This window comes from Lipotes vexillifer, unplaced genomic scaffold, assembly GCF_000442215.2.
Source record: "Lipotes vexillifer unplaced genomic scaffold, Lipotes_vexillifer_v1.1 scaffold916, whole genome shotgun sequence".
In the NCBI taxonomy this organism is placed as follows: domain Eukaryota; kingdom Metazoa; phylum Chordata; class Mammalia; order Artiodactyla; family Lipotidae; genus Lipotes; species Lipotes vexillifer.
In genome coordinates this window covers 4,280,703-4,302,569 of record NW_006798383.1, presented here as the reverse complement: position 1 = coordinate 4,302,569, position 21,867 = coordinate 4,280,703, and the positions used below count along the sequence as shown (strand labels likewise).

Genomic DNA, 21,867 nt, shown 5'->3' with positions numbered 1-21,867 from the left:
TTGGACAACACTGTTGTAGATACAACTTCTCCTGTCTGCTCTGGTCCTGAGTAGTCCTCATCCCTTTCTGCATAGAAGAATTATATTTCACCAGAATCAGCTTTATAGTTTTGCTAGAATTTTTTTTTTTTTTTTTTTTTTTTTTTCTCTCTCTGTTGTGGCCTCTCCCATTGCGGAGCACAGGCTCCGGACGCGCAGGCTCAGCGGCCATGGCTCACGGGCCCAGCCACTCCGCGGCATGTGGGATCCTCGCGGACTGGGGCACGAACCCATGTCCCCTGCATCGGCAGGCGGACTCTCAACCACTGCGACACCAGGGAAGCCCTAGAATATTTTGTTAATGTAACAAAGGGTAGCAATTTGAGAGTGTGTTTAATTAGGAAGAGACTTCTTCCTCTTGCTGCTTCTTGACCACACCTTGCCCCCGGCCCTGCGGCCAGATTACCTAAATTGTGTGCCGCATGCGTCAGGCTGTCATATTTTTGTTAAAGTATCTATGATTGTAAAACTTTATCTAAGATATAAGAAAAATTCTAGTTGCTTGCTATTGTCTTTCAGTGAGAAGCAAATCTGATACTTTTCTAATTATTCATGGGATGTACCATGTAAGTTTTGGGTTTCTTATATTACATAATGGCAGGATTTAAATTTTTGTTTATTTTTAGAAAGTTGGACTTGTTAAGGTTTTGTAACAAAGTTAAAAGATGTATATTTTTAAAAGTTCTTTAAAATTAGTTTGCTTTTATTTCTAAAGCTCTGTATGTTCTGAGATGTTGGTGGTTTGGTTTCTTCAGGTAAAGCAGAAAGCAGCTGGCTTAATAGAAATGGTGGCTTTCCTCCAGAGGAGAACTGAGGATGATGAGAAGGTGCAACATGAAATTGAAAAAGTGTTCCATGAACTCATCCTGTAATTTGAACCTTTCATTCATGTTCATTTATTCAAAATCTAGGGCTAAATTAGGTTGTGTTATCATGGGGAGAGAATGCTGACTCACTGGTGTACAGCTGGCACTGGCTTACCTATATTCATGGATTTATAACTTCTCCTTGAGAAAGTGCATTTTGTTACATAAGACCTTATTTCAGAATGAAATTTGCCTACATGCTCCAGTGTTCTTACTGAAAATGGTCAAGTTTTTTTTTACTCTTCAATTTCTGTTTTTCCCTTTTTTAAAATTTGAAGCATAATTGACTTACAAAATTAGTTTCAGATGCACAACATAGTGATTTGATATTCCTATACATTACTCAATGATCTCCATGATAAGTCGTTACCATCTATCATCACACAAAGTTATGACTTTTTTTTTTTTTTTTTTTGGTTTCGGGGGGTTTTTGTTTTTTTTTTTTTTTTTTTTGCGGTTCGCGGGCCTCTCACCGTTATGACCTCTCCGGTTGCAGAGCACAGGCTCCAGACGCGCAGGCTCAGTGGCTCATGGCTCACGGGCCCAGCCGCTCCGCGGCATGTGGGATCCTCCCAGACCGGGGCACGAACACTCGTCCCCTGCATCGGCAGGCGGACTCTCAACCATTGCGCCACCAGGGAAACCCAAAGTTATGACAATTTTATTGACTATATTCCCTATACTCCACCTCACATTCCTGTGACTTAATCAAATAGGCAAACTTGGGGAAAATCTTTTATTTTAATCTCCTTCCACATGAAAATACAAAGAACATGTTTCTGCTGGTAAGTACTTTTAAGCTCAAGCCACACAAGCAAACTGTGTGGAAAATTAAGTAGATATCCAAGAAATTTCCATGTAGATGCCTAAGCAGCTATTTTTTCTTCAAGGGAGCTTGTTGTATTTTCCAGAGTAATTGGGATACTGTTTTAAGTCCTTGCTTCACTTTTGGCCATATTTACAGCCACATTGATAAATACTTCTCTGATGTTCCCAAATTCATCATTAAACATCATTTTCAGATCTAGGTGATAAGTACGAATATGAATTACCTAAAAATAGATTTGATAAGTAGCATGCAGATTAAACATTGTTAATATAATATCAGAGATCAATACATAAAGTCAGAACTTTAACAGATTTGTTATTTGGTAGCATCTCTATTTTTTCCACTTACATTCAAAACCATATTAATCTTTTCTTAATCATGAAGTAAAACTTTATGAATGTGTTTCTATCCATACCATCCTTTGAGCAGCCCAAGTGTAATTCCACATCAGTAAGAAGAGGTACCATAGAGACCTCTGGGAAAGCTTGTCATTGGGAAAATATTTTCCACATTAATCTCCAGCATGTTTTCCTTCAACTTAAGGAAAATTAATTTTGAATTTTATATTCAATTTTTATATCAGGTATATTTTATCGAATTTATATATCAGATGATAGATGAAATGTGGAATATAAATGTATTACAACTACTTACTTTAAAGTCTTTTCCAATTTAGATTACAGGAAGACAAAGTGAAATTCCAGTTGAATTTGACAATCCAAATCCTCCTTAAACAAGGACAAGTAGAACTGGAGAATTTCCAGTTACTGCTGGATTATTCTGATGCAATCCTCATCAACAAGAACATAATTGAAGACTTGAATTCTGTGATTCGGGTAATTATCATGCTTTAAGGAGAAAAAACCAACATATCGCCTGCTGTACCAAATATTTTTCATATTCTCCCATTTCTATGGTAAATCATTTTCATTCAGTTGAACCAGTGGTTGCTAACGCTGACTCTATGTTAGAATCACCTGAACAAGTTTACAAATGTGTCCAGACCCCACCCCTAAGCATGGATATTTTTTAAAAGCTTGCCAGGTAATTTTAAGGTAAAAGAAGTTAGGACCACGGAGTTAAATGTTCATCCTAATATACATACTATTATTTTGTTAGAGTCAATCTCCTCACCTAATGATAAGTTTGATAAGCTTAGAGAATTGATTTCAGACCTTGCTTGTTTTCTGATATAAACATTTAATGTTATAAATTGCCTTCTAAGCACTATTTTAGCTGCATTCTGCAAATTTTGATATTTTGTATTTTTATTTTTCTTTCCATTTAAAATATTATCTAATTTCCCTTGTAACTTCCTATTAGAAGTTACTATGGGTTATTTAGAAGTGTGTTATTTAATTTCCAAATATTTGAGGATTTTGTGCTATTTGGGAATGATGTGCTAATGTTGCTATACATATTACTTCTATAAATGCTCTTAACCCACAATACATTGTTATTATTGTTGCTATAGATAGTTATCTTTTAGAGTGATAAAAATAAGAAAAAAGCATTTTCTATTCCCCTCCAATTTCACTATTTCAAGAGATCTTTCTTTGTATAGATTGAAGTTTCTGTCTTGTATTATATACCTTCTACTTAAAAAACTTCTTTTAACAACTGAATTGCAAGTCTGTCGGTAATAAATTCTCTCTGTTTTTCCTTGTTTGAAATTGATTCACCTCTATTATTGAAAGATATTTTGCTGGGTTCCCTGGATTGACAGGTTCTTTCTTTCTCCCTCTCATTCTTTTCACTTTAAAGGTGTTCTTCTTCTGGCTTATGGAACTTCTGACAAGATGCCTACTATATTTTTTTAATCTTTGTCCCTCTTAAAATAATGTGTCTGCCTTTGAGATTTTTCTCTTTATCTTTGGTTTTCAGCAGTTTGAACATATGTCCAGGAGTGTGTGTGTGTGTGTGTGTGTGTGTGTGTGTGTGAGATCCTTTTAATGTACTGTTGACTTTGGTTTGCTAATGTTTTGTTCATGATTTTGGCATCCATGTTCATCAAGGATATTGACCTGTAATTTTCTCTTCTTGTGGTGTCTTTGGCTTTGATAATCAAACAGGGTAATGTTGGCCTCATAAAATGTTTGGAAATATTCCCTCCTTTTCAATTTTTTGTTAAGTGTTTGAGAAGGATTTGTATAAGTTCTGGTATGTTACATTTTCACTTACATTCATTTTAAAGTATTTTCTAATATCCCTTATTTCTCTTTTGATCTCACTGATTATTTAATAATGTGGTGTTGAATTTCCACATATTTGTAAATATTCCAGTTTTCTTTCTGTTATTGATTTCTAGTTTCATTCCCTTGTGGTCAGAGCAGATACTTTGTATGATTTCCATCTTTTAAAATGTATTAGGATTCATTTTATGGCCTAACATGTGATCTGTATCTGAGAATGTTCCATTTGCACTTGCGAATAATGTGTATTCTGCTGTTATTGAGTGATGAATTCTGTATATGTCTCTTATGTCTAATTAATTTATAGTGTTCAAATCCTCTATTTCTATATTGATCTATGTACTTGTTCTATCCATTAGTGGAAGTAAGATATTGAAGTCTCCAATTATGGTTATTAAAATGTCTATTTCTCCTTCAATTCTGTCAATTTTTGCTTCATATATTTTGAAACTGTTTTTAGGTGCATATATGTTTATAATTGTTTTGTATTCTTGAAGGATTGGCCTTCTATCAGCATATAAAAGACAATTTTTGTGTTAAAGTTTATTTTGACTGATGTTAGTATAACTATTCCAGCTGTTTTTTGGTTACAGTTTGCATGGAAGATATTTTTCTATCCTTTCACCTTTGAGCTACTTGTGTCATTGGATCTAAAATGAGTCTCTTCTAGACAGAATATTATTGGATCTTTTTTAAATCCATTGTGTCTATCTTTGCCTTTTAATTGTAGGCTTTAATGCATTTACATTGAACGTAATTACTGGTAAAGAAGAACTTACTGCTGCCATTTTGGTATTTGTTTTCTGCATGTCATATTTTGTGGTTGTTCAGTCCCTCCATTATTGCTTTCTTTAGTATATAATTGGGTTTTTTGCAGAGTACCATTCTGATCCCCTTCTCTTTTCCTTTTCCGTATGCTTTCTTAGTGGTTACCCCTGGGAATTGCAATCGACATCTTAATTTTATAACAGACTAGTTCAAATTAACACCAACTTAGTTTCAGTAGTATGCAAATCTCTGCTTCCATGGAGCTCTGTTTCTCCCCCAGTATGTTATTATTATCATGAATTACATCTTTATATACTATGTGTCCATTAACATAGATTTTTAATTATTATTTTATGCATTTTTCTTTTAAACCACACAGGAAAAATAGAGTACTTACAAACAAAAATACAAGAATACTGGCTTTTATATTTACCTATGTAGTTACATTTTTTATTTAGTTTTTTTTTTTTATTTCTTCTGGCTTTGAGTTACTATCTACTTGCTTTTTATTTCAGCTTGAAGGACTCCCTTTAGCAATTCTTGTAGAGCAATCTAGTAACGATGGACTCCCTCAGTTTTTGTTTATCTCAGGAAGTTTTTAATTCTCCTTCAATTTTTGTTGTTAGGGTAGGAGCAACAATCATCAGATTTGTTGATGGACTGAATGTGAAGGGTCAGGTAAGGAGAGGGATCAGGAATAAATCTTAATATTTTGGCTTTTGAGCAACTGAGAAGGTGATGGTGTCATTCACTGACATGAGAAAGACTGGGGAGATGTAGCCTTGGCTGGGGACATAGGATGAAGAATGTTGGCTTTTGTTAAATTTGAGATACCTATAGAACACCCGAGTAGAAATATCTGATAGCCAGAATTCAGGGTTGAGATATATATTTAGGAGTGTTCTATATGTAGATCACATATATTTAACTACATATGGATTATTACATATAGATATCTGCATATAGATAATTTATGCCACAAGATTGCTTGAGACCACGTAGGAAGTGGGTAGATAGGAGGAGGGCGTTTGGGCCAACACCCGAAGTCCAATTCTGAAAGATCTAACAGAGAAGGAGTTAAGTGAGGAGACTGAGAAGGAGCTGCCAGTGAGATAGAAGGAAACCTAGAAACCATGAGAGAAACAGTTCCAAGGAGGAGGGAACCATGCACTATGTCAATTACTTGACAAGAGCAGTCTTAGTGGAGGGTTGGGGCGGGAGCTCAATTGGTGATGGCTGAAGAAACAATATGAAGTGAGGAAGTTGAGACCAGGACTCTAAAATAAATCTTATGACAAAGTTGACTGAAAGGAAAGGAGAGAGGAGATGTGGTAGTTTGACAGAAGTGTTTCTCAACCTCAGCACTACTGACATTTTGAGCTGGATGATTATTTGTTGGGGAGAGATGTCCTGTGTATTGTGTGAAGTTTAGCAGCCTCCCTGGCCTCTACCCACTAGATGCCAGTAGCAATGCCCCCCTACAGTTATGTCAGCCAGAAATGTCCCCAGACATAGTTGAATGTCCCCTGGTGGGGCAATATTTCCCACATTTGGGAAATACTGCTCCAGAGAAATGCTTGACCTTAAGAGTTTGGAATTGGCGATGACAAGATCAAGGGTATGATCATGGGAGCTGGGTGGCTGAGCAAGATAGAGAAAAGAGCATTGAAAGTGGGAAATTCAAGGAACTGAGGCCAAGCAGTGACCGAAAGATGAAAATAATTTTTAGAAAGAGTAGCAGTTGGTATAGTCTAGCGGCATGAACTTGAAAAAGCTAAGTTCTTGAAGGAGAAGGGAGGAAAAATATAAAACACTAACTGATGGAACTCACATACAAATTTATTTTAGAGACATAGTAGTTTCACTGTTAGCAATCTGGGAGAACAACTCCATGAAAATATTCCTGAACTTCATGTAGGCAATTTGAAATGAAGTAGAAAACATCTAGGTGTTTAAATATCATATTTAACCCATTGACTTTTTTTGCTTTTCCACTAGCTACCAACAAGATACTGCTGTGCCTAGCTGCATTAAATTACAATCCTTTATCTATAGTGTCAAGAAACAGGGCAGACTAGGGGTACAAACGCATACAGATTGGTAGATTGGTGATGGCAAGAGGAGTTCCTGCCTAATCACTGACACAAAAGTAAATTGGCCATTCCATTCAAATGTATCTTATAATCCCTTCTGTTCAGTAACTATCATGCTTTATAGTGATCAGATTGTGCCCATCAAGTAATTTTTTAATATCTACTACATTTTAAGAAAGAGGATAGAATTATCTCTGCATTCCAAGCGTTTTCTAAGAAAAGCATTCAGCTTCAAATATTCTGTATCCTGTATGCAGAATCATATTATGAATATCGGAATGTACTTTTTCTTTAAGACTCAAGGACAAAAGAAAGTTGCTAGCATGATGGAAAGTAAAGAAGTCCACAAAGGAATATTTCAGATCGAGTGGGAACATAAGAAAATGGAGATGGAAATGGAAGATCTAAATCAGAAGGCTCGGGATATTCAGATGCTGTTTTTTTCAAGAGATCGTCAAAAGGTAAGTTCTCCCTGCCCCCCACTATATAATTTTAATTTCATTCATTAATGTATTCATTCATTCAACCAGTATTTAATAAGAAGCCTCTGTGACGTCAAGCATGTTCTAGGCCACAAGTAGTTCATAATGTGACTATGAATTCTGTCTGTTTCTTCTGGTAATTTACATTTGCTGCCTCTGGTTCTTTGTGACCCATTCAGTAGTATAGTTCTGTTTTGCAGTTCACCAAGAATTCCCCAATTGTCAAATCTGGTGGTCCCTTTCCCAGTCATAACCACCCCTGTAGCATTTGTCCATCTTCTTTTTCTTTTTGGCCGCGTGGCATGTGGGATCTTAGTTCCCTGACCAGGGATCGAACCTGCAGTGGAAGCGCGAGTGTTAACCACTGGACTGCCAGGGAAGTCCATCCATCTTCATTCTTAATTGCCCATTGTTTTGGCTTTAATCATCCCTGTTTTCTCCTGTATTTCTTCCAACATGTCAGACCACTCTGCCTCTTTTCCTCATTTCTCTTTTGTTTCTCTTAAGTATAGCTATTTTTAAGATTCTGCTCTCAGCTCTGTGTTTCTTTCCATGCCCTCTCCTTTGATGATTTCTCTTTTTCTGACTTTCATGATCACTGCTAAGACTCATCCAATCTTTCTGGACTCCAATTAAATTCCAATTCCAATCTAAGCTCTCTGAACCTGACCTTTCTCAAGCTCTATTTCTGTATTTCCTACCTCCCAACAGCTCCTCTTCTTATTTTGCTTATTTCTGTTCTTTCAGCCATTCACTCAGGGTTAAAGTTGTTGTCCTCGTTGATTTCTGTCTTTCCCTTGTCTTCCAGGTCTTGACTAGTTTATCCATTTACTCCCTCATTCTCTATGCCCACTGCCTTTACCTTGCTTCAGTCCTTCCTTTTCAATGGTTTAGAGTATTTTATAATAATCTCCTAACTAGTCTCTTGACCTTGGCTTTTTCTCTTCTAATTATACTGTATACTGCTGTCACATTCCTGTTCAGGTCTAATAACATTACTACTCTGCTCAAACATTTTAAAGTTCCTCTTCTTACCTGGCACATGAATTCTGAAATCCTTAAGTGGCGTTCGGTGTCCTTCAAACAATCTTTTGAAATTCATTCCCACTGTTCCTCTTACACATCAGTATTCTCAAACCAAACTGATTTTATTTTCTAGGATTCTACCTCTGTGCCTTTGCTTAGACTGGTTCTTCTACCTGCAATATTTTTCCGCATTTTTTTTTCACATCCCTAATCTATCTATTTTTCAAGGTCTGGTTTAAATGCCACCTCATCCATAAAGCCTTTTGTTTTCCCCAGTTCAGAGAAACCATGGCCCAACTCAAACCACCTTTTAATTTGCATGTCACCTTACATACATTCTGGCAACTAATCATACTACACGTTCTCTTTTTCTTGAAGTCTCTGTCATGTTATCTATCTTTGCTATCTCCCTCAGTATCTTTAACTGGGACATTGTTAATATGGGACTTAATGAGACACTCTCAAATGAGACACAATAAATATTTGGTGAGTTGAATAAGTGAATGAATGAATGAGAAAATAAACTCTAGGCATTTGTAACTATTAGTATGTAGATGAGTGTATCAATAGCCAAATATAAGTAAATAGCATGACACTAAAGTCAAGTCAATCCTAACTTGGATACATAATTTTTATGAGAAACAGTAACTTTCAAAACTAAGGTAATCTTTATAAAATTATCTACTGAAAGAAATAGAGAAAAATATCCTTACATACATTGTGGGTTTATTTTTTTTTCCTCTTAAAGTACCTAAATGAACCAAACTATGAGACCCTGACTGCCACTCAGATTGGAATAATGGAGCAAACCATTGCTGTTTTAGATAAGGTAGGTCTCAAGGATACTGATCATTATAATTCCAGTAGTTGTGAATGACTTGAAGAAAGTAATAGTTTGCAAATCATGAATTCAAATAGAACCTACCAAAATCTTGCTCTTTTATACTGATATTCAGGATGTAATTAGAGGTCTCTAAATAGTGTCTTTGCAACTGTAACCGATGTGGTAGCCTGAAGCACTTCTTTTTTTTTTTAATTTTTGTTTTATATTGGAGTATAGTTGATGAACAGTGTTGTGTTAGTTTCAGGTGTACAGCAAAGTGATTCAGTTATACATATACATGTATCTATTCTTTTTCAAGTTCTTTTCCCATTTAGGTTATTGCAGAATATTGAGCAGAGTTCCCTGTGCTATACAGTAGGTCCTTGTTGCTTATCTATCTTAAATATAGCAGTGTGTATATGTCAATCCCAACCTCCCAATCTATCCCTCTCTCCCTTCCCCCAGTAACCATAAGTTTGTTCTCTAAGTCTGTGAGTCTGTTTCTGTTTTGTAAATAAGTTCATTTGTATCATTTTTTTAAGATTCTGCCTATAAGCAACATCATATTATATTTATCTTTCTCTGTCTGACTTACTTCACTTAGTATGATAATCTCCAGTTCCATCCATGTTGCTGCAAATGGCATTATTTCATTCTTTTTAATGGCCGAGCAATATTCCATTGTATGTATGTACCCCATCTTCTTCATCCATTCATCTGTCAGTCATTTAGGTTGTGAAGCACTTCTTTTAACATTTGAATTAACCCCTAGGGAGATATCAGAGTGTATGTAGGCGACTTTCCTGTTTCACATTAGATTACCTACGATTTATGTAGTAGAAGTGTTGATAGTCTTTCCTTTGCATTGTAAAGGCTTTGTTTTACCCTAATTGCCTAACAATGCTCAGTTTTGAGCATTTAACATACATAAGATGGAAACAAAGTAATCTCAAGGCTATGTGTTTTTTGAATCTCTTATTTCTAAGAATATACAAATTTTTTTCTAAAATGTGTATTAACATACCATTCTATCTTTCAACAAATAATTTAAGTACCTACTATGTGCAGGTATTATGCTAGGTACTAGGGATATGATGGTAAGATGTCCTAATGATGACAATGTATTTAAATTTTAAGAATAATGCCTTTATAAAATATATTTTTTTCAAAATTATTTCTGTGGGGTGTCATGGGAACAAAAATTTCAGACCCACAAAAAGAATGTGGAAAACTGCAAAAAGCTGCTTAAAAAACTGAGAAGGTACAGCAATCAAAAAGATGTAGCAAATTATACCCTAAGCTGCAATTTACGAGAAGAACTGGTGGCTGTCTCAGAGAGAAAAGACATCTGTAATGCAGTGGGTAAGATTTTTTTCTTTAATCAACTGTCAGTTTCTTTAAAAGTGATCATAATTCCTAAAATTTGTACAGTGGTTATAAAGCTACCAGTATTTGTTCCATATGTTTAATTGATTCTGAGTGCTGTTTCTGTATTTAAAAGTATAGATAATAATCCAAATAATTCCTCCTTCTTCATTTCTGGGATAAGGGTCTACACTGACTTGTGAAAAGATTGCCAAAGAACGATATGAAAACATGATGCAACAGCAAAAGTTAACAAAAATTTCAAAAGAACAAGCTGAGCAGATTTCAGTACTACAGGCTGAAGCTGAAAGATTAAGGATGAAAACATTTCCTGCTCTCCTTCAAATGTAAAAATGCTGGTGGGAAACATAAGACCAAATCAGTCATTTTAAAAATAATTTCATTTGGTTAAAATGATTTGTTTCTTTTATATAAGGAAATTTAAGTAGAATCTCCTCTTAGTGGCATATTTTTAATAGCAAATTGTTTGATTTTAGCCTTAGTCATTATAAAAATGTTTGTCCTGCATGAATGTCTAAAATAACATGAATGATTTTTATTCAAGAATGAACACGATTTTAACTCAGAACATATTCAAGATCCGTTTTATTAAGTCTTAATTTGACCAAAAGTTATTTTCACAGTAGTAATATAGAAAGTCTTAAAGACAAAAAATTATTTTTAGCCACTACTGGTATTTCTAATTTTATAAAATTACCAGAAATGTTATGAGATTATGAATGATTTTTATCTTTTATAGTTTTCTATATTTCCCATTTTCTTCAGTAAGCATTTCTCTATCATCAGAAAAAAAAATTAATAGAATGTTTAAGATTATTCCCGGGCTTCCCTGGTGGCGCAGTGGTTGGGAGTCTGCCTGCCGATGCAGGGGACGCAGGTTCATGCCCTGGTCCAGGAGGATCCCACGTGCTGCGGAGCGGCTGGGCCCTTGAGCCATGACTGCTGGGGCTGTGCGTCCGGAGCTAGTGCTCCACGACGGGAGAGGCCACGACAGTGAGAGGCCCGCGTACAGCAAAAAAAACAAAACAAACAAACAAAAAAACAACAAAAAAAAGATTATTCCCTGTCCTACCAATGGGAACAAGGTGAATTGTTTACTTTTACCAAGCCCTAAATCATTTGTAAATTACAACATATTTTCTTCTACATAGACGTTCTACATAAACATGACATAATCTTCTATATTCATATGTATTTGCAACAGAACTTAATTTTGTGCCCCACATGATAGTTTAGTAAACAGAAGAAAAGCATTTTCTCATTTTGTGATATTGTGATTTATAATAAGAAATATATATATTTGGTCTTCAACACCATTACTGGCACAGAGATCCTAAAACCCTCGGAATTTCCTAAGTGATGAGAGAGGTACAGGTGTCTTGTTATGTTAATGAGGTGACTTTTGGATTGCACCTAAGGATGGGGGCTGTTTGCCAGGAGAACCAACCCTGTGTCCCAACCTCCCATCCACCCACCCACCCTTACGCACACCCACCCCCCACCCCCACCTCTAGGAAGGGTAAACGGGCTGGAAGTTGAATTGATCACCAATGACCAATGATTTAATCAATTGTGCCTATGTAATGAGGTCTCCATAAAAGCCCAGAAGGACAAGGTTTGGAGAGTGTGCCCAGAGAGAGCAAGCAAGCTCTGAGCTTTTCACCATAACTTGCCTTACGCATCTCTTCCATCCCAAGTCCTGAGTTAGATCCTTTTATAATAAAATGGTAATCTGATAAATAAAATGTTTCTCTGAGTTCTGTGAACCACTCTAGCAAATTAACTGAACCCAAGGAAGGAGGGAATCTTGGGAACCTCTGATTTATTGCCAGCCGGTCAGAAGCACAGGTAACAATCTGGTTTTTCATATGGCATCTGAAGTGGAGGGCAGTCTTGTGGGACTGAGCCCTTAACTTGTAGAATCTGATGCTATCTCCAGATAGATGTGTCAGAATTGAGTTGAATTGTAGGTCATCCAGATGGTGTTTTGAGAATTGCTTGGTGTGGAGAAACACAGACACACACAAAGGAATTTGGTGATCAGAATTCTTACATTTCCATGAAATAGTTTATCACTTTATTCATGTAGATGATGATAAATAAGTAAGGAGAAGATTAACTGTCCAGAAAACTGCTTTGCCTTTCCATAGCCTATGGACTGCTGCATTCCAAGGTAATACCATTGGGATCATTAACCACAATCTCCAAAAGGTGTCAATGTCTCAATGTTCTGCAATTTGTGAATTAAATGTTAAGTTTAATTAGTAACACCATATCCAATGTACACTGGTGTAGGTAAAGCAAGAGAGCAATTATAAAACATTCTATTTAGAAAAAAAAAATTAGAAGTTTTAAAACCTTCTATTTAGAAATTGCCAGGATAGTACCATAATTGATCACCTGTATAGTGATCAGTGGTGGGAATGGTAAGGAAAATAGAACCAACATCATTTTGACAACTCCCCCCCTTAGACCTAGAATGATTCCTAAAGTAGTTGATTTGGCTGATTAACCAGGGTAGTGCCTATTGGTAACATTTCCATGTCACCTAAATTAGCTACTGGAGCCTCCATTTGCTACTAAGGCAAGGCCACACATTTCACTGGACAGTGCTCTGTGGATTCCCAGGTCTTAACAGCCTGTTTCATTTCTGTTTCTTAATGTCTACCCTGAGTGATTATGGCAATGCTCCTTGCTTGAATGCCTCAGCCTTGAGGCATAAATAGAGTGGAGGTTAGCAAGAGCCTCTTGCCCCCAACCTGTATTCTAGTAGCAGCACTTTCAACAAGAGGCATCTTCTGCTCTGGGGTTATTGGCAGGTGCTTTGGAAGGGCACATGGGTCATGGAACCCAGTCCTCTCTCTTGATATGTTTATGGTACTGATTGCTCTCAGCTTCTGCTGAACTAAGAGCAATTATATTTGTATTTTTATAGCCCTTTAAAATATTATCTATATTATCAAGTAGTAATATATATAATTAATTGGGTCAAACATAACATGGTTATGAGCTCTGTTGCTGGGTTGCTTGGGTTCAAATTCTGCCTGTCACTAAATAACTACTTAATCTTAAAATTTCCTCATCTTTAAAACTGTGACGTTGATAATTGTAAAACTCAAATGAGTTAACATACTTTTAAAACTTGCACAAAGCAAGTGCTAAGTGTTAGCTTTCATTTTAATGAATAAAAATAATTCTTATTCAGTAGTTCTTATTAAATGGAGGTGAAATTCAATAGAAATTATTAAAAAGGGGACTGCTTCATGGGCACCCCTAGGCCCCAAACCCTCCCATAAGCCCCATCCATACTCCATGACCCACCTCCTCTTGTAGAAGTGCCCACTGAGCTGTTGGAGCCCTCAGCACCTAGCCAATGCCTTAGAAATCCCCATTGCTATACCCCAACTCTCCCAAAACCAGAGTCCCACTGATGCTGTAGTTCCCCCAAATGGACGGGTAAGGGTAACTCCAGGGGATGTGCTAGTCAGTAATGGGCAGCTGCAGTCAAATGCTGGCACCATCACCAGGGAAACCACTTCTCCTGCCACATTTAGGACCTCTGGCTGAGCAGCAAGAAGCAATGGAGGCTGGTCAGCACAGCTTCCCAGGGATGCCCATCTGGGAATCTCAGAGGCAGGGAAGGCCAGTCCTCTTGGGTTCACAGAAGCTAATGACAATGGCAGTGTCTAGAAGGCAAGAATTGAGGCCGGGGTGAGGGGTAGGTTACTGGCATGGGCATTAACAATTAGAATGCATGCAAGAGCAGGGTCTTGATATGCCAACATTAATAGTCTGTTGGGTCACGGGGAAGGACTGGGCTGAGAGTAAGGAGCAGCTGGGGGCGGAGGGGGGAAGCTTAGGGTAGTGGCTGTTTACCAAGTAGTAGGGAAGTACTTTTCTTTTAAGATTGGGGGAAAAAAAAAACACAACTAAGTAAAGCTGTCTCAGCCCTTAAAGGGACCCGACAGACTGGAAACCAGAACCAAGAAGCCACTGACCCACAAAGTTCTCTCTCCGTCATCTCTGCCTTTCTCTGTAAGGGCAGACTTAAGCACACCAGCTTTTCTGCTTTCAAGTTCACATACAACAGCTCCAGACACAGAAGGAGATGGGCTTTCTTTTCTTGAGCTCAATTCTGAATTCTCAAGGACTGGGATGCTTGGGTCCATCTATGGCCGGGATGACAGATAATGTACAACATGGCAGCCAGAACCCCAACCCAGTGAAGGTGGGTTTCTGACTGAGGAGTCACTGTTAATGAAGTAGATACGCTAGCTTTTACCTATTTCACAGATAAAACTAGAAAGGTAGATGAATGTAAAAGGCCCTGTATGCCGTGATGCCTTGAAGTGGGTGATGAGGACATGTGGTTTTATAAGAAATAGATGATCACTTCACTAACTGAGATGACGAATACAAGTAACAAATTTGAAGAGACAGAAACTAATGTAATTTTGAACATATGAGTTTACCTGCTAGACCATCCAGATGGAAATATGTGGTAAATGGGTGGAAACAAAGGAGAGGCATAAACTTAGGAGAGGCAGGAATTTTCAGACAAGTTTCGGTTTAGACATTCACTATATGGACTGTTTTTTAACATTTAAAATAAAACTTTTACCACAATAAATAGAACAATGTATTAAAACTCACTTCCACAGTTGTCCAAATTATTTTTTTAATCATGGTTTAATTTTTAAAATTTTTTTCACCTTTCTTTAACTGTCAAGTTTTCTTTGGCAAATTTATTCAAAACACTAAATTTTCATTTTAGAACCTAGTTTATACTTATATAACAAAGGCCCTAAATTGATCCAGGTTCACCAGGATACCTTTCTCTAAGCCCTAATGGTTTACATCTTCCCTTTAAAATGTATAAATATCTTTTAATTACATTGTCATCCACAAAGACATTCTGGAGAAAAAAAATTATGAATTAAACACCTATAAATTCTTCTTCATTTCTGTTATAGTGTAGCAATTTATCATCTAACCCATAGTGGTCTATCAGCTGAGTAAGGCTTAGTTTCTTGTTCTCCTCAGACACAGCTGACTGCAGCTCATAAAGCAACAGCTGGCTACAGCTTCTCCACTTATTTATTAACATCTGTAACTGAGACAGGTCATTCTGAAACAGAAAAAAAAAAAAAAGACATAAATGTATGTCAATAACTAGATAGTCATCCTAACTTACTTAACGCAAGCTGTCAAATCAGTCGATGAGTAGTAGGTTTAAAGGGTAACACATCTGGACATGAACGGGACTTCTACCCAGGAAAAAAGTAGGATGGTTTTAAGTAACTATCACTCAAATTGAGTTCTATGGCTGTTTGGTAGAAGCTCTGGGCTATCCTTACCCTCAGGGAAAAATCGAATCATTAAATAGGGCAAAACTATGTAAAGAAGCAACAATATGGGTTTAAAAAAAAAAACTACTTTTTCTACCACAGCTGTACTTTAAAAAATGATATTCAAATTAATATTTTTCAATGTCACTATCTCATAAAACTCAAGTAGTTATATTTAGAGAAGTCCTAAAAATTCAAGAGAGCAAATAAGATACAGTATTCCATCATTTATTACACATTGCTGGGGAAGAAGGCACAATTGCAATACACATGAATGATCCAGGTAAGTAAGGGTCATCTTCTCCCAAGTGCCCAAATTCTATTTTCTTCAACCTTATCTGCGTTGAAATCTAAAATCGAATATCTATTTGTTGTTCTCTTAAAGAAAATGCTCAGAATATTTTAATAATTTGTTACACATAATTGAATAACAAAAGAGCATTACTAAAATTACTTTTCATTGTACTCTGTGGTTCATTTTTAGCTTTTTTTCTCATTCACTGTCACTGTTGTTTCTGTTCTCCTTGCCACTTGCAGCTAACATCTGAAGCTTCTAATACTGCTGTGGGCTGGAAACTAGATAGAAAGCTTCAACTGCATATTAAATAAGGGCTGGGACTTTTAAAAGTTACACCTGGTGTTTAGAGGCCTCTTCTGCTCTAAATCTATGACATATTTGAGTTAAAGCTGTTGGAAGCCAGGTTTCTGGATACTTGGCTTATTTCTTATTATGCTAAAATAAACCTTTCTTTTTGAAATACTTTCCTACCATTTATCTAAAAATAAAAAAATTAATTAGGCAATGGTTCTGAAATTCTTCTCACCTTTGATCTATACATTTTGACTAGTTTTAGCCTCCGAAGAAGTTCTTCTTTCTCCTGAATCTGCTTCACCAATTTCGCTTTTTCTTTGTTTAATCCATGTTTGGGAAGATTCTCATTCATAAAGTCATTCCGGAGATCACTGCATGACTCAGAATCAAGTGATTTAGATGCACATGCATTGATATTCTTGAAGGTATTTTTCAAATATGTACTTTCTTCAAATTCACTGTCTATGTGTTTAAAATTTTCTTGAAATTCCAAACAGTTTTCTTCTGTTGAAGGTGCTGGTTTCTCTGAAAAGGTCTGATCATTTTCTTCACTCTCTACTTTAAGTCGTTTTACCACACCATAACAAGAATTAAATGAAGATCTAGTTTTCCTTAATCGTTCCCTAAGGGTTGCACTCATAGGCTGAAAAAGGCATCAAACGTTAATAATGTTAATCAAGAAAAACATTCTTGATATAAATAAATCTAGAAATCAAGACCTTACGTTTCTATGGCAGACACCACTAGATGACTTTCTGTCTCCACATATCTAAAGTAACCATCACAAAATATCTTTAATTCCTGTAAGCTCCACTAAGTTTTAATCCCTTTTTATATTAGCAGAGCTGGCACCCTTCTAAAACAGTGCTGAAACACTTATCTCAGTAATCACAAACATTTGTTCAGCAATTGTCCCAAGCCTGACATGGTTAGGTGCTTCAGAGTTACAAATTAAGGAAACGACCTAGATCTTTCCCCCAAAGACCTTCATGATGTCAGATTCAAACTTCCTGTTTGGAATGCCGTAAAAACTTGAATTGAAACTAAATAAAAATAATTGGGTCAAGATGAAAATTTGAGGGGAAGGTCCAATACACTATCTAAGGGGAAAGACCTAAAATTATGTTAATAAAGTTTTTACTTACTAATTTACACATTACGGTAACTGACAATGTTCAGTAGACTTGAAACCACCATTGCCACAATACTTAGAAATATAGAATAGATCCACTGAAAGAACTAAGATTTTCATACTTGTTTTCTTGAACTGCTTGTACGAGGAGATGGTGGATTGGCACCAGCCTGTGGAGTGCTAGGTAACACCACAGCTGAGTCTGATGGACTTTCCATCTTGAAATCTTGCTTTACTTCTAAAAAACAAAAAATAATCACAAAACGGAAATCAAATTAACCCACACCTCTATATATTCCTCAATTTTTATCAAAGAATTTTTTATTGTTTTACATAACATCACCAAGTAAGCCAGCCAACTTCCTTCTTTCACTTAGTTGTGATTCATTCTTGCTTTTTTTTTTTTTTTGCAGTTTTCCATTTACTTTCCTAAATCGGATTGTGTTGCTCATTATGGTGACTACTAGTTTTTTTCATGACAAGTTAACTAGCTAGCATCTCATATGAACAACTCCACATTTGTTTTTATTGATGGATAAAATCTGATAAAATCCTCAAAACCTGCCATATTCGGGGGGGGTGAGTTGGATAACAACTTTGGATAGTCAGGAATTCTTTAATTTCATTACAGCAGCCTCACAATGAAAGGAAATGTAACTGAAATCTTGACTCAAAAAAACATAATCAGACCTGTCACGCTACCCTAAATCCTAAAGGCTGTGTGCCTAAAACAAATGACCCTCCAGGCCTGAGGAATAAGGAGCCCAAGCACAGATAAACTTACTCCTGGCTGCATCGTTTTCGATTAAGCAGCGAAGAGACCCTGAAAAGGAGGGACTGAAGTTTGCTTCTCAAAGGCCATCAACTTTACCGGGAAAAATATACCACAGGGAGTCCTCCCTCCCCTCCCGCCACTACAGCAAGCCCTCGAGAGACCCCAGGCCTGTGGTGGAGCTGAGAGGTTCCCTGACCAGGGAAAGGGAGCGCTACTCGACTCCCCACCCAATCCCCGAAGAAATCCAGTTCTCAGACGCCCACTCCAAGACCAGCACGCTTCCTCCCTCCGCCATTCCCGGAGAGCGTAGAGAACTTACCCAGCTGCTGCCGGCAGCCGGAAGTCTGAGAGGCGGGGCCGCGGGGGGAGGCGGAAGAGACCCGCGATTGGCCAGATTGACTGACGCGCGCAGCTCCACTCAGTCCTGCGCCCGAAGCGGCGGGACTGCGCGCGCGCGGCCGCGAGCCTCCGCAAGGGGGCGGGGCGAGGCCGCGCGGCAGGGGCCGAAAAGCGTGATTGGCCAGGTTGACCGAGGCGCGTGGCTCTGCTCCGCCCAGCGCCCGAGAGCTGTGGGACTCCGCGCGCGCGGCCGCGAGCCTCCGCAAGGGGGCGGGGCGAGGCCGCGCGGCAGGGGCCGAAAAGCGTGATTGGCCAGGTTGACCGAGGCGCGTGGCTCTGCTCCGCCCAGCGCCCGAGAGCTGTGGGACTCCGCGCGCGCGGCCGCGAGCCTCCGCAAGGGGGCGGGGCGAGGCCGCGCGGCAGGGGCCGAAAAGCGTGATTGGCCAGGTTGACCGAGGCGCGTGGCTCTGCTCCGCCCAGCGCCCGAGAGCTGTGGGACTCCGCGCGCGCGGCCGCAATCCTTAGCAGCAGTCGGGCGCTCTCCGGAAGGAGCTTAAGACGAGTAGCCGATGCCGGGAGGGGCGCGCTTTTATTCACGGCTTCCCCTCCCTCCTCTCTCCTTGCTTCGCCTTCCCTTCCTGCTTCCTAGTTTTTGTGTGTTTGTGAAGGACGCCTGAGAATGCCCCTCCCGTTCTCCTGGCTCCCGTCAGTCCCTTCTCCGCGGTCCCCCCCAGCAAAGGCCTTTCCTCAGACTATCCGGGACCCAGAGCCGCGCGGCGGGCTGTGTGTTAAATTTACAGCTTGTGAACTCCAAAGGCAGAGACCACGAAAGAGGGGTTCAATGGCCTGTTGACAGTCAAACACGTTAGCAGTCCCTGTGAGAGCCCCGGCGGATGCAGTTGAGCTCTTTTGTAGCCTTCGCTGCCGCAAACTGCGGTCCCGCCACGGGTTTTCTGCCGGATCTACCTCAAAAGTTAGATTTCTTAGCTTGGCTTCGAATCTTGTCGTCAAATCTGAGAGAAAATGTAGCCCAAGGAAATCTGTTGTGGTGCAACACAGGAAGCAGAACAATCACTTAATAAGATTGGGTTGGTCCAGAATTGGGGTGATTGAGGCAGATAGGGCCCTGCCTGAATACTGGGCAGCGGCATCCTCAGTCTAAAATAATCCTCCTTGTTTCCTGTGTGGTGATGTTCCGTTGCTGTGCAACAACAAAGTTAACTAAGTTGGGTGGAGCCCTGGGTTTAGGAAAAGACAGTTGAGTAATTTCTGAGTCGCGTGGAAGTTGGGAATTTTAACGGGCCAGTGTTTCGAATCCCAGTGAATGGCCATTTTAAACGTTGACCCTGTCTTTTTACTAACATCTGATAGTAATGGCTTAGAGGTAGCTAGGATCCAGAAGGAATTCACTGAGTGCTAAACAGTGGGATGTAAATATAGAACCTGAAGACAACCTAATACAGTGATTAAGGACATAAATGTTGGAGTCAAATTGCCTAGGTTCAAATCCCAGCACCATCATTTTGTGTGCTTTGTAAGGTAGTGTCGCTGTGCCTCGGTTTCCTCATCAATAAAGTGGGGATAATATCAACCTCCTAGGGTTTGGAGAATTAAATGAGCATTCATGACAGGCAGTGAAAAGCAGCAGTAGGTATCTAAGAAGCACTCGATAGTTATGCTAGAGATGCAACTATATTCACCATTCCCTAATTGATCTAAAGGAATGCATCATATAATCCTTTCACCCCTTCACTTACCTCCCCAAAAAAGGCCACAGATTTTTTAAAAGATGCTGTGATGCGTAGGACACCTCATCATGTAAGCCATAAATAGCAGAAAACTTGGAGCTTCCACATATAATTGATAATATATTCTGATCCTTCTAAATTTTTCAAAAAGTATGTAAATTAATCTCAAAGAATTTACTAAATGAGAGAACTCATCATTTTGTGATACAGGTGTTATTCACCTCAGCAAGCCACAGGTCCCAGTCTGTACATTTATTTCTCCCTTTACTCATCCATTGGCATCAGTTACACTGAAAAAAAAGTGGAGTGATTTGTCCTGAAGCATAATGCACAGTCTGCATATTCTTTACACTTTGGGTTGGGTTGTTTTTATGATTCCCTAAAATCAGCTGCTCCAAAAGCCTTTTATCATTATAACCTAAGCTTAGAGCTGTGTTTTTGCTGGCTCCATAAAGGAAAACAACATCTTGCCTAGCAAAAGTTCTGACTTGCTTATTATGTGAACTGGTATATTATAAGGGATTGTTTTAGCCAGATTTTCAGAGAACTTCAGAACATGTACTCAGAAGAACCTGTATTTCAGAAATGTGCATTTGTTGACCTACATCTCAGACTTTCACGTGTTGTTAGAATTGAATGATTTTCCCAAATACAAGTTTGCATTTTACTTACTCCCATTATGTACCAAAATGGAAACATACCTTTCACTCTCAATTTAGTGTAAGGGATCTGGAATAGAGCCCCTATAGTTTTCATTGTACCTTTAGATAAAGCCTAGCAACCATTTCCATGTCTTTAGGAACTTGAAATCTACTGGCCTATTAGGAGTTTGTTGTTTCTGACACATGACATTGTATGTTTCATCTGAAACTTTTTTAAAATCTTTTTTAAAAATTTGTTTATTTTATTTTTGGCTGCGTTGGGTCTTCACTGCTGCACGCAGGCTTTCTCTAGTTGCGGCGAGCAGCTGCTACTCTTCGTTGCGGTGCGCGGGCTTCTCATTGCGGTGGCTTCTCTTGTTGCGGAGCACGTGCTCTAGGCGCGCGGGCTTCAGTATTGTGGCACGTGGGCTCTAGAGCACAGGCTCAGTAGTTGTGGCGCACGGGCTTAGTTGCTCCACGGCATGTGGGATCTTCCTGGACCAGGGCTCGAACCCGTGTCCCCTGCACTGGCAGGCAGATTCTCAACGATTGTGCCACCAGGTAAGCCCCCATATGAAACTTTTCAGGCAGGGAAAAGTACTGCCCCAGAGAACCAGAAGGCAAGGACTCTTTACTCCACCACAGAGAATAATTTGGGCAATAGAATTCAATGATAATAGTAATTAATACTAACCTAAGGCAGGCTTTCTCTGTTTTTAACTTTCTTCAGTACCCAAGGCTACTATTCACCACTTTGTTATTCATCAGGGTGTGGTAAAACGCTCTTC

General features: G+C 38.6%; 2 protein-coding genes across 2 annotated transcripts in view; one reads left to right on the top strand and one right to left on the bottom strand.

The window, feature by feature from the left end:
* Nucleotides 1–10,834, top strand: part of CFAP43 (cilia and flagella associated protein 43) — a 102,609-nt gene extending 91,775 nt beyond the window's left edge. The window contains exons 33-38 of the mRNA XM_007470441.1: nucleotides 795–907; nucleotides 2,411–2,570; nucleotides 7,084–7,248; nucleotides 9,044–9,124; nucleotides 10,327–10,480; nucleotides 10,668–10,834. Coding sequence (XP_007470503.1) covers nucleotides 795–907; nucleotides 2,411–2,570; nucleotides 7,084–7,248; nucleotides 9,044–9,124; nucleotides 10,327–10,480; nucleotides 10,668–10,834 — 840 coding nt within the window. The remainder of the gene's footprint in view (nucleotides 1–794; nucleotides 908–2,410; nucleotides 2,571–7,083; nucleotides 7,249–9,043; nucleotides 9,125–10,326; nucleotides 10,481–10,667) is intronic.
* A 4,538-nt stretch (nucleotides 10,835–15,372) lies between these two features.
* Nucleotides 15,373–18,394, bottom strand: SFR1 (SWI5 dependent homologous recombination repair protein 1). The gene is made up of 4 exons (XM_007470440.1): nucleotides 18,361–18,394; nucleotides 17,699–17,814; nucleotides 16,677–17,087; nucleotides 15,373–15,632 (listed from the first exon to the last, which is right to left on the bottom strand). The coding sequence occupies exons 2-4, from the start codon at nucleotides 17,792–17,794 to the stop codon at nucleotides 15,441–15,443; spliced, it is 699 nt and encodes a 232-aa protein (XP_007470502.1). The 5' UTR covers nucleotides 17,795–17,814; nucleotides 18,361–18,394; the 3' UTR covers nucleotides 15,373–15,440.
* Between the last annotated feature and the right edge of the window lie 3,473 nt (nucleotides 18,395–21,867).